Here is a 16,377-nt window from a genome sequence, read left to right as displayed (position 1 = left end):
CCTTTATTCAGCTTCTGCTACATTTATCCCACCTGAGGGCTTCTCACATCTCCCGCAAGAAAATTATTTCAGTCCACAGAAAGCTCAGAACAGTAAGTGGCACACGGTGCATTTATTTACTGGGCACATTTATTGAGCATCTGGGTGTGCTGGCCACTCCACAAGTGCTGGGGACACGGTGTGAACAGGATACACCCCAGGCTTGAGGGAGCTCTGCCCTCACGGAAAAACCTGGAGCAAGTGATTGGAAGTGGCCCGGGGTCTATGCAGCCGAAAAGTGCCGGATGTGAGGGGTCTGGTTCCCGTGTCTGTCACCTGCTTCCCCTCTAGAACTGGAGATGGGAGTGTGCTCACAAGGTACTGAGGGCCCGTGGGACAGAGTTATGACCATGAAGCCTGGGCTGGAGATGAAGGTTTGGACCTGGATTCCATTGGACTGGTTTGCCCAATCCTAATGAAGCCGAGAGAGGTCGTGGCTGGCCACGTGGCCTCTGATGGAGCTCCAGCTAGTGAGGTACCAGCGAGATGGGGGTGGGGGGAGCCTCAGTGGGGCTGTCCACTGGAGGGCGTGGTACCCAAGGGACAAGAGCCTGTTGTGAGCTGGGAGCTTAATGCATTGACTCCACACAGTATTGAAATGTGGACCACAAGACAGCAGGGGTCACCAATCTCCTCCACTTCCCTGTGGGACAAAAGGAGGACAGGGGCCAAGAAAATAGATGGTTCCAGGAGGACAAGCAAGCTGGCCAAAGTTTCTATTTAATATAGGGAAAGAGCACACATGACTCTCTTTTTACTGTGAAACATAAGGAACATAAATAATAAAAGCTAATATACATTGGGTGCTCACATATGCCCAACATTTTATTAAGCGATATATAATTATCCTCATACAAAGGAGATGCTATTTGTACACACACATTACAGATAAAGACACTGAGATTAGAGGATGTCACATGACTGGTAAGAAGAGCCAGCACTCAACCCATAAAATAGAGGACCTGACCATTAAATTGTTATTGAATGAAGTAAATAATCTGAGCCTGGATTCCCATCACTCTGAGGAAAACCAATTGTAACTACCTGTGCCCTGGCCCTCCGCTCCCCTTGGTGGTATTCTTGCAGAGCTTTGGGAGGCAGAAGGTGGGCTTCAAGGAGCTGGAGGGTGGTGGAACCCACACAAAGTTCCTATGGTTCTGTTTCCACCAGAGTCCTCCATTTGCACCTGTATTCTGGGGAACCCTCCATGGGAGGAGGAAGCAACTCACCCGCAGCAAAGCCTGTATTTTGGGCTTTGCACAGCCAGTGTGTTTCTATAGGGGGCACTGTAAACTGAATTTCTGTAACTTGAATCCTCTACTGGAGGGTCACTTCATTCCATTTTCAAAATGCAGCCTCTTTTTTTTTTTTTTGGCCTGGCTTATAAAAATTCATTGTTAAGTCAGTTTCTAGCCCCTGACTTTAGGATCAGATAGCTACTGATCTATAAACACCAATATCTACTTGGAAGCAACATTTTCAAAAAGCCAGAAAAAATCTTTGGTGCTGCAAATAACCTCTGCTTATTTCATTTGTAAATTTGGAGTTTCTTACAGTGACAAGATTGGTATGTCCTCTGGGTCACCCCTGCTTACTCCCTGCGTGCACAGCACACCGTGGATTCCAATAAAGCTCTGAACAGGACCCAGGACTGGACTCCCGATTCAGTTTCAGGATTTGTAGGTGTGGGGGTGGGCATAGTAGGGCTCTTATATAGGGACAGGGTTTGGGGACGATGCAGTGATCTGGCTGAGCTTCCTCTACCTGCTGTGTTTTCCCTTCTGCACCTGATTCTGCCACCATCCCAGGCTCTCCCCCGAACCCAGAAATGTGCTTCTTTCTCCCTCTGCATGCAAAGAACAAACAAGCTCTGGAAGTCACAATGAGTCAGAGCAAGAAGTGTCACTGTCCAGGTAGGAGCCCTCGTGGGAGAGAAATGAGGTCTCCAGAACCAGCACTGCTCCAAGCCTTCATTACCAGCCCCAGTGCTGGAAGGATTCTCATGTTCCTTGCGTGCCCAGAGAGTCTGGGCCTTACCTGGGGACATGCTAGTGACGGAGGAGGGACAGGAAGAAAGGCTCTGGGGAGTGAGTTCCCCTGGATGCCCAGAGGCATGAAACCACCTAATGATCCCTCGACATAAGCTATGTCGTTGGTTTACTAGTAACAGCGGTAAACTTCAGTGTGGTAAGCCAGCCTCTTGCTCAGCTAGTTCTGTGGGTGTTCTAAATGGTGAGCTTGATAAAGACAGTGTGGAGAAAAAGGTGGGTGTGTGCAAGTCAAACATTCAGCTAGAAGCTCATGCCCAAATGAGACTCGATAGAAGTGTAGCTCTAGAAGCTGATAACACATCCTTTTGTCTTCTGTGACCACCAAGGAGGGTGGTGTCCATTTGGGTGCCTGAAGGCTGGGAGACTAAATCTGGGAGCCACAGCTTTAGGGGTTGGCCTAGGTCAGGAAGCCAAAGCTGCAAAGACAGTGCGTAGGTGTGCAAGGAAGCCCAACAAGGTGACAGGGACAGAATAGAACCGAGGGATGCCTGATACTTGAACCTAAAGTCAGCTATTTCCTACCCAACGCAGACAACCGCTCTACAAATCCCCAAGAAAGCGGTGAACAGTCTGGGCTTGAGCAGTTCCATTTCTGCGTGTTCATGAAGCCAATTTCCATTCGACAGCCCATTATAACGATCTTTCTGATATTGAGTCACAGTCTTTCTTCCCATAATTCCACTATGGATCCTGTCTCTGCTTCCTCTTATTTCTGTGGGACAAGTCTAAGTGCCTCCTCTTCACAATATGTCTCTAGAGACCTGAAGACAGTTATTATTCTCCCCGATTCCTAGACTTGTCAGCGCACTGCAACTTCCCTCCAGAAGTTCTTTTCTCTCTTCCCCTCTTTTCACATCTTCTCCCTCAAGCTGTTCTCCCTCTTTTCATCTTTCTTCATAAAGGAAATATAATACACTTATTTTGACATAAGATCTGTTGAACCAATTCTGGCTCCTAGGAGTTTGCTTGCTCAAGAATCTTGTCACCATTCTGGAGTTGTTCAGGCCAGGCATTGTCCTTTCCACAGACTTTTTTAACTCCTTGCATTCTTTGCAGTTCTCCAAGGCTTGTGAGGGTGCTGCTAGGTCACAGGCCACCTCAGAAGAGTGGTGACTCTCCTTTGGAACCACAGCATCAATGCTTCATGAAAAATTGGAAATAAGTGCTAGGCTTGTGGTGAAAGAACACAGGTTTTCCATTCAAGTTAAATGTAGGTGAAAAAAATCCCAACTTTTCCCTCAGCTTCTGAAAGAATTGCCTCCACCTCCCACTCGGTTTGATTTTGTGCAGCTAGACTCAGTTTCTGTGGTAGAATCATAGCCACGTGGCCCCTGCCATGTAACCTATTACACGATTTGTATCTCTGTCTCCTTTGCCGTTGCTCCCTAGTGCGGCCAGGCGTGATGCTGCTGGACTCCTTCTTCGTCCACATCCCCACACTACTCTCCCTAACTGTAGTCTGAGTTAATCTATCCATTGATTTTATAGTTATCAATAGTTCAAAATAAATCCTGAACAGTGACAGATGCTTTCCCTGCAGAGATGACTCACACACCATGATCCCACAGCATCAAAGTTGAGGCCTCAAGACCAACACCATTTCCCACCCAGATAAAATAAGAAGAGAGGCCCCAATGGGCATGTTGCTGAGCTGTGGAGAAGTGGGGGCATGGATGTTTGACCTCATAGACAATAAAAGTCAGGTAACTGGAAGGGACCCTAATCTAGACACGCAATAAAATCAAGAGTGAAGATCATTTTGCCAGGCTGGAATATGAGATTGACTTAAGGTAGTATTAGTCGTAGTAGGCTAAAGCAGGTACAAGCAGTCCCCAAATCTCAGTGACTTAATAAAAGTTGTTTTGTTTTATTGTTCATGTCACATTCCAGTAAAATTTATGGAAGGGTTAAAAGTAGATTGCTTCATGAAATCATTCAGGTCCAAGGTTTGTTCTATCTAATCACTCTGGGACCTCAGATCCTCCTCTGGGTCCTGGTGGAAAAGAAAAGAGAGAGAGCATGAAGGGCTTCAAGGCAGATCTTAGGGGCTAGGCCTGTGTTCAGTCACATTGCCATACTTAATACAGAGGAAGCTGGGGCAGGGGGGTGTCCGTGAGTTAGGAGGGAAGTAGAAACAATTTAGAGAACAACTTTCCAGTCTATGTCACAAGGGGCAGAATGCAAGAAGAGGGTAAAATGCAAAGCCCTAAATTTAAGTTCAAAATGTCAACTTCACAAATATATAGGAAATCTGACTTAGCTGTGAAAAAGAAGAAATCTAGGGCTGAAAAAAAAAGTAAGGTTTGGTTGATCATAACATTACTCTGTTAGTCAAGAATACTTTTGTCTTTTAAAATATGAATACAATGACCCTGGCTAGGTAGCTCAGTTGATTAGAGTATCATCCCAATACGCCAAGGTTGCGGGTTCAATCCTGGTCAGGGCACATATAAGAATCAACCAATGAATACATAAATAGATGTAAAGAATACAATACGCAAGTGCATTAATAAAGGAAATGTGTATAGGAGAAAGATCATCAACTTTCTCCATCTGTTGCTTAACTAAGTGCCCTTGACTAAGATACTTAAATTATCTGAGTCTCAGCCAGCTTAGCTATATAGGGCTAAAGCACGTGGGGTGTATCAGTTAACTACTGGTATGACTATGCATATGAAAATAACCCCAAAACTCAGTAGCTAAAAACAAGAATCACTTATTCTCATGCATCTGTAGGTTGGCTTGGTTAGCTATGCTTCCGGATGCAGGCCTGCAAGGGGGTCATGAGGTCTTTACTCCAATGATGTTTTCCTGGGGCACAGGCTGAAAGAGCAGTACCTGCAGCTACTGGGGGATGCAACTCTAATGGTGAGTGCAGAGATGCAAGAGAGAGTGGAATCATGCAATGACTTTTGAGATCTTGGCCCAGAACTGGCACACTGTCACTTCTGTTCATATTCCGTTGTCCAAATCAAAGTTACATGTGGAATCATGCAATGACTTTTGAGATCTTGGCCCAGACTGGCACACTGTCACTTCTGTCCATATTCCGTTGTCCAAATCAAAGTCACATAGCCAAGTCCAATATCAATGGTGGAGGTAAATGAGCTCCCTCTATATGAGTGAGTGATACTGCAAAGTCACATGTCTAGGGACATTCTAATGCAGATAAGAATGAGGAGTCAGTATAATACACTGTATTTGGAAGACTGTGGTGATGATTAAAAATATATGTAAAGCATCCAGTCTCAAGCCTGGCAACACAGGAGCTCAGGAAAGAGGCACTGTGATGATAGTTATGATGATAATGGTAATGATGTACATATCCAGATATTGTATCCTAGTGTACTCTCAGTGGCTCAGAGCACACCCACTGGATTGTGTTTAACTTGGTTTGCCATTTAAAAAATAAATATATTCACTAGCTAGATTTCCACCAGATGAGGTTGAACATAAAGAGCCTAGGGAATCTGGAAACTGTACGAAAGGAACTAAAAATATTTAGTCCAAAGAAGAGTGGCCCATATAAAAAGTAAATGCACCCAAATACCAGAAGGGCTATCTTATTCCAAAAGGAATAAACTTGTAGAATAATGGAAGGAACTGTCAGTCTGGGGGAATTCTCTTAGAGTTGAGTAGATAATGGGTGGCCCATGGACATTTGCTGGGGACAAGCATAGCACAAGCTATCTGCTTGCTGAGCAAAGACAAGGACACGGGAAGTAGAGCGGTGACCAGAGCCATTTTCCACAGATGAATGGAGGAGCTGCGGGGAGTGGGTTGAGAGGTCAGAGCGGAGCTGGGGTTTCTGTACTTGGAAAAACACAGACCTTAGCTCCCTTTTCATTTCCTTCTACTCTTTCAGATCCACTGGTTCTCCATTCCAACCTGTCTGCATTTCATGTTGATTCTATATAACCCTCAGTGCCCTCTCCAAGCTGTGGAGCCCCAACGTGGCAGTGTGAGATTCCCTAAACATTGGTCTCTTCCTCTCCTTTAAGCTTGAGTCTCCCCTCCCCATCTCTCCCAATCAGACTTAATTAAACTGTTTGAAAGCTGCAGCTTGATTTTAATTAGAGCAAAATTGGGAAGATTAGAATGAAATTGGCCAATCATTGTTTACGGGCCATTGTGTGAGAACACAGCAGGCTGTTAAATTACCTCCATGCCAGGCTTCTTGAATTCTCCCAGACAGAAGGAGAGACAGGGGTAGTGGTCATCATGGGAGGGCTGGCCTCCATTCTGCTCCTGTGCCCCCAGAGTTTCAGGGCCCAGATATTATTTAACCCATGGCTCCTGGGTGGAAGCCTTCCTGCCTGTGGATTTCTCCCAGCCACAGTGGAAAACAGGGCAAAAGTATTTCCTGAGAAGTATGACAAAGGTGTACAGTGGTCTCTGAACTTGCACACGTCACAGACAAAGGCAGGAAAGCATTCGCAGCACACAGTGGAAAACAGGGCAAAAGTATTTCCTGAGAAGTCTGACAAAGGTGTACAGTGGTCTCTGAACTTGCACACAGGTCACAAACAAAGGCAGGAAAGCATTCGCAGCGTGGTCTGGGATCTCGTCACACTACTGCTGATCAACTGAGATTGGGTAATTTTCTCAATTTCTCTGTCACTTCATTTGTTAACCTGTAAAAGTTAACAGTTGAGTAATGATACTTTCTGTTCCTCCTTTCTAAGGGCCTTGTATAGATAAAATAGTTGAACATGTGTGAAAATTGTGTACAAATTTTTTAAAAAATCTGAAGGAAAGCTCTATACCAATATTACTAGTAGAGGTTATGGTGTTTATTATAATTTCTCTTTATAGCTCAGATTAATGGTGTCCTATTCATTATAGCAGTAAAGGCTCTAATAGCCAAGTACATTACAATAATGTGATGTTGAGATAGGAATCTCCTGATGATATAATGTGTCTAGAAATACTGCCTTCTATACAGGAGCCAAAACACCACAGATCCCTCAGCCTCTAACATGTCCAGTTAGAGAATATGAGACCATCGTAGCTGCGTCGCTGAGGCAAGTAGCTGGCATCCTTTATGTGGGTGTTGGCTCTGGCTATTCTTGTTCATGGGAATTTTTCACGATGAAGGGTGTGAGCCCCGTGGAAAAGAAGTGTAACAGCTTAGCTTGATAGGTTGGGTTCTGTGCTGGAAGCTACAGCCCAAGATATGAGGAATGTTAACAGAAAATGAGGAAAGAAATGCTGCTTTGTGTCTGGACCTCAGTGGCCCAATGATCAGCGGGGTTTACTGAGACTACTGTATCAAACTGGCAAGTCTCAAGCTATTTGGGAAAAGGCACCTCTCCAAAAGAAAGGGGGTTTTTGAGAACAAAGATATTTATCCGGAGCTGGCTGGTGTGAGAGAAAATTTCCCATGGACACTGGTTGACAATTAACATAGACAAAGTCAAGTCACAGGAAAAATGACAAGAAAATTGAGGCCTTGGCTTAAGGCCAATCCATCCTTTTTGCTTCAAAGTTCTTAAATATTTCATTCAATAACCCATCATGTGCCCTCCTTAATGTTTCAAGGAAAACCAATCATATTTTTTCTTACAGGATGGGTCATACCAAAATAACCATTTGGAGAATCCATAGCTCAGTCCCTTTCAGCACTGCAATCCCTTTGAATATTGAGGTTTGGAGGAGCATGCCCCCCAAGACAGAGGTTACCCAAAATAGGTCAGGGAAGGGGATTAGTCGCTACCACAACAGCACATTCTTTCTACCATTGTTTTCAAAGTGGAGCTTGGAGCTGGGCATCCCAGGCTCCACGGCTGCCTTAAGACCTCTGCCAACTCTTAGGATCAGATCCTATTCTGAGAAATGCTGCCTGAGTTGGCACGTGGTGATGGGTTGGCTCTGCTGGAAGCAACATTGATTCCCTCCACAGTGAACCAGCCTGGAGTCTAACTCAGGAGGAACAAATGGGCTCCTGGCACTCGGGGCACATCGATAGGGGTGTCCGGCCTGAAGAGGGGGGCACTGCAGGGGAGAGGGGCAGCTGCACACTCAGGATACAGGAAATGTGCCTTCCCATGTCAGTGGCCTTGGAAATGGGCCTGGCCGGGCTCTCACACAGAGAGGGAAAGAGACGTCGATTAGAAACTGGTAACAGAATAATTCGGCTCTTAGGATCTCAGCACCACTGCCCACACTGTAGGCTGCAGGATTCATTACTACTACATGCCAGCCTCACTTGAGGTATAGCTTTGTTTTTGTTCTGAAACTATGGATTTTTGTTGTTGTTGCTGTTTAAATACTCTCTCCCTTAAGGCTTCCCAGGGAGGGAGGCTTCATAGGTAATGACTCTTCACTGGAGGCCAGATCAATGTTCTCAGTTTCCAAGCCCGAAAAGTGGTGCCCCAGCAGGCAGCTGCTGCAGACAGCACCTGGGACGGAAGACCCCGGCTGTGCTCTTTCTGAGTCTTTAATCGCCAGGAGCTGGGACCCTGTGGGGGACCCTCGCTGGCAGCATTCTCGTTGACCTTGGGTAACATGAAGGAACACAGTGCTGCAGGATGGTTGCTGCCATTACAGTCAGGAGCTGTGGCTGGGAGGCATTCCTTTTCACTTACATCTTTCAAATTAGGAACACCTTGATCCATTTAGTATTGTCATGGAGACCCTTTTGCTGCAAACCCAGAGCTGGCCCAGGCCCAGGCCCCAAGCTCCCAGGAGCTCCTGTTGCCTGAGGCTTGGCATTCCTATTCAGCTCTCCTCCTGCTGGATTCTGGGAAAATCCCTAACCTCGTATACAACCAGAAGCATGGCTTTTTGACAATTAGTGTTAAGCAGTTTGGGACCAAGATAACTATAATCACTTCAGAATATAGCCAGAGATTGAGATTTTGAGTTAGAGCTCAAATCTTCTGAGTGTCAGTATGTACAGCTGCTTTATTTAACACGTTGAGGTTTACCCTCCAAACTGGATTACACCTTTCCTGAACGTTGTTTTGGTTGTTATTAATCATTTTATGGGTATGTTAATAGGCCTTTGTCAGAAATATGTGTTGTTCATTCTGGGCTAATGAAAAATACAATGGGAAAGGACCCAACTTCTGGTAATTATAGCAGGTTACTGAAGCCCCTTTTGGAGGGCAGTGTGAACACTTTTGACAGGTCAAGTCCACCTTAGAAAGCTCTGGGCACCTTTGGCTTAACCGGTGAGCCCCTGGTGGACTGGCCTCCGCTGTTCTAAAGGCACTTTCCAAGGGGGCTTTCCTGTGTTTGAAATGTTTGCTTTCTCAGACTGTTTACTGCAACCAAACTCAGTGGGAGAAGGTTTTACGAGAAATGGCTGAAGTGAAATGGAGATTTATTTGGTGTCTTAATTGAAACAAAGATGAAGGCTTCATTGAAGTAGCGTGTGCTAATTAATTAATATGTAGAAAATATCCTTTTCCTGAGGGGAAAAAGGAAACCTGGACTCTTTTATTACTGGAAAGAACTACTAAATGAAAAATCAGAAAAGAACATTTATTCTTTGAACAGCTCGAGCTGCTTTCCAGTATTGCCTCTGAGGTTTCAAGATGCGGCAAAGAACCAGGCTAATAAGTTCTGTAATCATATTTTTTACCACTTTCTGACTCAAAATCCACTCACAGACATTTCCCCCATTATTTTAATTCCAGGAAGGGCCCCAAAGGGCAGGAAGAAACTTAGTGAAGTGGAAGAGAAAACCACTGGGCACCCTCAAGCCTGAATCTTCCTGCAGCTGCTAGGCCTTGTGACTAATTCATTCTAGTGCATATATTCTTTTTTAAATGAAATTCACCCCCCCCCCCCCCCCCCCACACACACACACACTCATACACTCTTCCACTCACAAAACTATTGCCCCTTGGAGCTTCACAGGAGAGGTGCTATGGCAGGGTGGTAAAGATTGGATCATGGAGTTAGACAGCCTGTGTTTAAATTCTCACTCTTCCACCTACTAGGTATTAGTACTTACTGGGAAATTAACTTACTTGTGCCTCAATTTCCTCATCCATAAAATGAAGGTAATTATATTTTCTCCCTTACAGTGTTGTTTTAAATATTATATTGGTTGGTACTTATAAGATGCTTGGAATGCCTGGCACATTCTAAGAATTCATTAAATGTTAACCCTTACTTTTTATTTGCTCATAAAAAGCTTCTTAAGATAGTATCATTCATTTTTCTAAGTCCTTGTTAGTCTGTGTTATAATTTCCTGAGCATTTATAGGAGTTGGAATTAGGCCTTTTCTCTGATTTCTCCCGTGGTACCCTGTGTATGGACTTGATTTTTTTTCTAGGGTTTAATTTCTCCTCTTGCAAATGTGTGTATTGAAACCACCTTAATCCAAAAAGGTTTTGCTTCAGTGTATATGTTGCACTGTGTTGTACAAACACAGTAAACTCATGTTTTGTGTAGATAATTAAAAGAATGAAATGTTCCAGGCAATGAAATATTTTTGTTAGAAGATAGTAAACATTTAAAAAGAATTAGAATGCAGTAAAATACACTTAACCTAATTACACAAGGGAAAATAGGGTTATAGAAACAGCAGTCTGGTATTGACCTGGGACTTAATCTTAGCTCTGCCACTTACTGGGTGATGTGCAAGTTGCTTTCTTAACTCTCTGGGTCTCATTGTCTATTGTCACGATCATCACAGTTGTTGTTAATAGCACTGGGGAAGGGTCCGGACACTAACTTTTTGTTCTGATTCTAGTACCAACTGGTTATATTGCTTTCCAGTGGTTCTCAATCTTCTGGCCCTTTAAATACAGTTCCTCATGTTGTGACCCAACCATAAAATTATTTTCATTGCTACTTCATAACTGTAATGTTTCTACTGTTATGAATCATAATGTAAATATCTGATATGCAGGGTGGTCTTAGGCGACTCCTGTGAAAGGGTCATTCAACCGCCAAAGGGGTTGTGACCCACAGGTTGAGAACCGCTGCCTTGGTGGATGTCCGACTGCAGGTTTAGGCCCTATCCCGGGGATCGAGCCTAAACCGGCAGTCGGACATCCCTCTCACAATCTGGGACTGCGACACGCGAACTCATTTTTTTGGTTGATTTTTCTTTGTTAAATGGCATTTAAATATATAAAATAAATATCAAAAATATAAGTCTTTGTTTTACTATGGTTGCAAGTATCAAAAAAATTCTATATGTGACACAGCACCAGAGTTAAGTTAGGGTTTTTCAAAATGCTGACATACCGAGCTCAAAAGGTTCGCCATCACTGAACATAAGGTGATTATAATAGACCTTCCCAACCCTATGCATGCTGGCGCTGGAGGTGCTGCAGATGGGTTACAGATGTGTCCATAGGTTGATGCCCTCAGCCCCTGAGGCAGCTGTGCAAAATCTGGGGTAGCAGAACTAACTCCCTGTGCTGGTCTCCTCAGGGCTGAGCAGCCTTGTTCATTTTTTTTCCCCAAACAAAACAAAACAAACCCTAGCTTTTAGTTTTATTGATCTATTTTGTTGACTTTTTAGTCTCCATGTCTTTCATTTCTACTCTGATCTTTGTTATTTCCTTCCTACTACTAACTTTGGGCTTAGTTTATTCTTTTCTAGTTTTTTAAAGTAAGGTTGCTTTTTTAAGATCTTCATTTTTTCATAATATATGCATATATTGCTAGAAACTTTCCTCTTAGGACTGCTTTTGCTGCATCCCATACTTTTTATATTTGTGTTTTCATTTTCATTTGTCTCATGATCCATATATATACATAATTTCTCCTTTGATCCATTGTTTGTTCAGGAGCATATTGTTTAATCTCCATGTATTTGTAAATTTTCCAGTTTTCTTATTGTAATTTATTTCTAATTTCATAGCATATGGTCATAAAAGATGCATGATGAGATTTCAATCTTCTTAAATTTATTAAGATTTGTTTTATGGCCTAACATATGATCTATCCTGGCGAATGTTCCATGTGCACTTGAGAAGAATGCATATTTTGCTGCTGTTGGGTGGAATGCTCTGTAGGTGTCTGTTAAGTCCATCTAGTCCAATGTTTCTTTGTTAATTTTCTGCCTTAATGATCTGTCCATTATTGAAGATGGGGTATTGCTGTCCCCTTCTATTGTTATATTGCTGCCTATTTCTCCCTTTAGATCTGTTAATATTTGCATTATATATTTAGTTGCTCCTATGTTGAGTGCATACATATTTATAAAAATTATATCTCCTCAATGAATTGATATATTTATTATTATAAAATGACCTTCTTTGTCTCTTGTTACAATTGTTGGTTTTAAATCTCTTTTGTCTGGTGTAAATATAGTTTCCCCAGCGTGTGTGTGTGTGTGTGTGTGTGTGTGTGTGTCCATTTGCATGGACGATCTTTTTCCATTCTTTCACTTTCAGTATATATGTCCTTAAAGCTGAAGTGAGTTTCCTGTAGGCAGTTTGTAATTGGGTCTTGTTTTTGTTTCATTAAAACAGTAAGCTACTCTATGTCTTTTTATTGGCCATCCAGCCATTTAGAAATGAGATCAAGCAACTGTTCTTCACATGGTAGTGGGATTTGGGATAAAAAACACTTTTGACAAGTACCCTGTACTTTATTATTAAAATTTAGCATTTTATGCACAAAAGACATAAATAATAATATATTATTATGGACTTGCCTGCTTAAGTAGAGCCACACAGCAGGAATTTTAAAAGACTTTGTTGGAACTGTGAATTATTAGTCATCCCTTTTCTTTTGTTTCCCTGGTAATGTTTGGCCTGTGCCCCTCCTCTCTGTCTTTGTCTCTAGATTTAGATTTGGGGATTCTATAGCCTCAAATGGGGCATGTTTTTTTATTTGTTTATTTTGAATTATTTTATTCTTTTGTACCCCTATTATTTGTACTTCATGGGTATGGGGGAAGGTTAGACCAAGGCTTAGCACTGTCATGAGGAGAAGAGTTGGGATGGATGATAAGATTGAGAAGATGCTACATTTTGTTGTTCCCTAAGGCAGTGGAGCTGGTCCTTACTGTGTAATTTCAGAGGTACGGAAAACTCCTTTCTTACTAATGGATATGATCCTTTACATTTCATCCCAGGACAAAGATCCCCCTTGGAAATCTTGGTCCCCTTTCAAATACAAACAATTCAGTGTGGGGCAAAGCATGAAGATTAAAATTCTAGATGGCACTGGAAAGGAACTTTGCCATCTTCTAGAATAGGGCTTTTCATAATGTGGGTCCCCTGAGTTCCTTTCAGGATGTCCATGTTGACATTTACACCAAAGATCCAAAAACAATCTGGCATCTAATTTGAATAAAGGCAGTTCTATCAAATGACACCAGTAGTTGTGTATTCTTAATCATTATATACTTGCATCTATCCATACACACATGCACATGTATGCTAGTTTTATGTAAGAATGTCCTTGAAGCAGTAAAACTTATTAATTTCATTGGATTTTGACCATGAGTATATGTCTTTTTAATCTTCTATATGATAAAATAGGAGGTGCACATAAAGCATGTCTGAGGATACTAAAGAATGATGGTTGATGGTTGTCTCAGGAAAAAGTACTTTTGTGATTCAGTTGTGAGCTGAACTTGCCACTTTTTTCATGGAACTAATTTTTTCTTGACAACCAACAGACAAAATATGGTTATTCAGACTTCAGTGTTTGGCAGACATTTTCTTTTAAAAAAATGCAGGAAGCCTGCTTCTTTAAGAAAAACAACTGACAGTATTTATTACCAATGATAAAATTTAAGCTTTCAAACAAAAAAATAGAGTTTTGGAGAACTCCTATTTGTCACCATGAGCTTGACAGCTTTCCAATATTTGAAGACTTTTCTGATGAGATTGGTGGTAATATTAATGAATATAATGTTTTGATATTATATAATGAAAAGTGTCAAAATGTGGAAGATCTGAATAACTCAGTGTTCCCATATTTTCCAGATGACTAATGCATGATGTTACAAAATAAGAAGGATAGAAAGATCTACTCAAAGAACAATGTGTAACATTGGATTTTAATGTAACAGAGGAGGAGTTCATTGATATGGGTTCAGATTGCACACTGGAACTAACCGTTAAGAAACCATGTTTGTTGAGTTTAGTATGGCCCCATAGAAGAACATCCACAACTATCATAACAGATGAGTGCAGAAGCAAATCTGACTATGCAGTCCTCACCTGCTCAGCTAGATAGTGAAGAGATCTGTAAAATGCAGTGATGCCTCTTTTCTTGCTGAATTAGTTTTTTTTTTCAGAACATACAGTTATTGTCATAAAAATGTGTTATTTATGTGATATGTAATATAAAATAAATAATTATTTTTCTCAGTTTTTATTTCGAAAATGGCAATTATCAATAGATGTAAGCCACATAAATATGGAGGATTCAATCAATTTGAGGAGTGTGAAGGGGTCCTGAGACCAAAACGTTTGAGAACTGTTGTTCTACACCAACATCTGACTTTACACAGAGGTAACTGAGGCCATAACAGGTGATGTTATCCACCCACATGGGGCCAACTGTGACTAGATCCTATCTCTGAAAACCACTGTTTGCATTGCTTGTTTCCCCTACTACATTACTACCATGATGACCTTCATATGAACGACGTGGTCAGCTACTCTCCAATGAGAAAGGTTTGGAAAGTAAGTTATGATGGAGGTCAGCTGAGAAAGCCTTTCTCACAGCCCGGGGAATGAGAGGCCGGGGGAGGCCAAAGGGCCTCTTTCAGGCAGTGGGTGCATCCATCTGGAGATGTGGGCTGAGAGCAGATGAGCAGGTTCCAGGGGAGGAAGAACATGACCGACTGCGGACTGCGTGCCTCTTTTCCAGAATACAATGAGCGTTTCCTTATCCCTTGACCTTTCCTCCAGGGAGTTTGCCCGTTGGAAAGTGAACAACTTGGCTCTGGAAAGGAGAGACTTCTTCAGTTTGCCATTGCCTCTTGCCCCAGAGTTTATCCGGAACATCCGCCTCCTGGGAAGGAGACCCAACCTGCAACAGGTTACCGAAAACCTGATCAAAAAGTACGGCACCCATTTCCTACTTTCTGCCACCCTTGGAGGTAAGCAACACCATGATCCTGCGTGAATTGTTGCCAGGTTGTTGAAAATAGCTTTAAAGCCCACTGAGTATAGCTTCAATACTAGTAGTCTTCCTGCATCTTTTGTTTTTCCTGGCCTATTATTGCCTGAGAATTGTCTCCTTTCTGGTGCCTTTGAGAATAGTATAGCTTCTTAATATCCAAATTCACTCCAGAACATTGCTGTTTCCTTCTCAGCATTTTCCTGAGGAGGAGGATGGGATAAAGAGGTTGGGGGACACACAGACTCCCACCAAGCCCTTGCCAGCAGGGGGTGCTCTCAGTTTCCTTTTGACTAAGCCAATCAACCCTGAAGCTTCTCCACATCCCTACATTTGCTGTGGCTACAGTTGCCAGGCCCATGGGCAAAGAGGGAAATGTCTATTGAATCCCTGCCCCATGCTTCCTCTTTATATAGCGAATAACCAGACACACCAATTCTAATAATTCTGAGCTGGATGGAGGCTAGAGGCAGAGTTCTCTCTGTCCTGGCAGAATAAAACAGGATTTATTATAACATTTAGCTCACTGTCTGACGGACAAAAAAAGAGCTCTCTGAGGGGTCAGGCCAGCTGCTGAATGTGGTAGGTGTTGAGTGTTTGAGTGGAAAGGGCCCTTTAAACTTCTAGGCTTCTGTCCTTTTGGAGGGAGCATACATTTTCATGGCAACTTCTCATAAACAACTTAAGAGGAAGAATTTTCTATCCTCCAAGGAGGTAGATGCCTGAGATAGAGATCAGAAGAGGATGTTAAATGGATAAGCTGGATGACAAGGGGGAGCTTTGGGGAGACATACCGAACTAAGGAAAGGAAGGAGGGCCTCTCAGGTGTGATGTCTGCTGTCCTATGACACAGTCTGCTGAGATTTTTCTAAATATGATAAGGGACGGGGAAGAGGCCATCCACAGAAGTAATGGGGTCCTTCTTAGCTCCGTCTATTCTGGCCAAACATTTCATTCTTAATGGTAGGGGAGGAGGGAGCAGAAGGCCTCATCAATGAACCCATGTTGTTTGCTATAGGAGAAGAGTCCCTGACCATTTTTGTGGACAAGCGGAAACTGAGCCGAAAGACAGAAGCAGCAGGAAGTGCCCCTACAGTTGGGGGCAGTGGGAACAGCTCAGCCGTGTCCCTGGAGACCCTGCATCAGCTGGCAGCCTCCTACTTCATCGACAGAGAGAGCACCCTGCGGCGGCTGCACCATATCCAGATAGCCACAGGGGCCATCAAGGTAACT

The 16,377-nt window shown here is 42.9% G+C and overlaps 1 protein-coding gene across 2 annotated transcripts in view; it reads left to right on the top strand.

Moving 5' to 3' along the window:
* Positions 1-16,377, top strand: part of BRINP2 (bone morphogenetic protein/retinoic acid inducible neural-specific 2) — a 54,803-nt gene that overhangs the window by 12,291 nt on the left and 26,135 nt on the right. Inside the window, exons 3-4 of one of the 2 annotated variants that reach the window (XM_005865186.2) lie at positions 14,934-15,124; positions 16,163-16,371. In XM_005865186.2, the coding sequence (XP_005865248.1) occupies positions 14,934-15,124; positions 16,163-16,371 (400 nt within the window). The remainder of the gene's footprint in view (positions 1-14,933; positions 15,125-16,162; positions 16,372-16,377) is intronic. The other variant, XM_005865187.2, reaches the window with a different exon arrangement.

The sequence above is a fragment of the Myotis brandtii genome, unplaced genomic scaffold, assembly GCF_000412655.1.
Source record: "Myotis brandtii unplaced genomic scaffold, ASM41265v1 scaffold1979, whole genome shotgun sequence".
In the NCBI taxonomy this organism is placed as follows: Eukaryota; Metazoa; Chordata; class Mammalia; order Chiroptera; family Vespertilionidae; genus Myotis; species Myotis brandtii.
The sequence above is the reverse complement of the archived record's forward strand: the minus strand, read 5'-3'. Positions and strand labels throughout refer to the sequence as shown.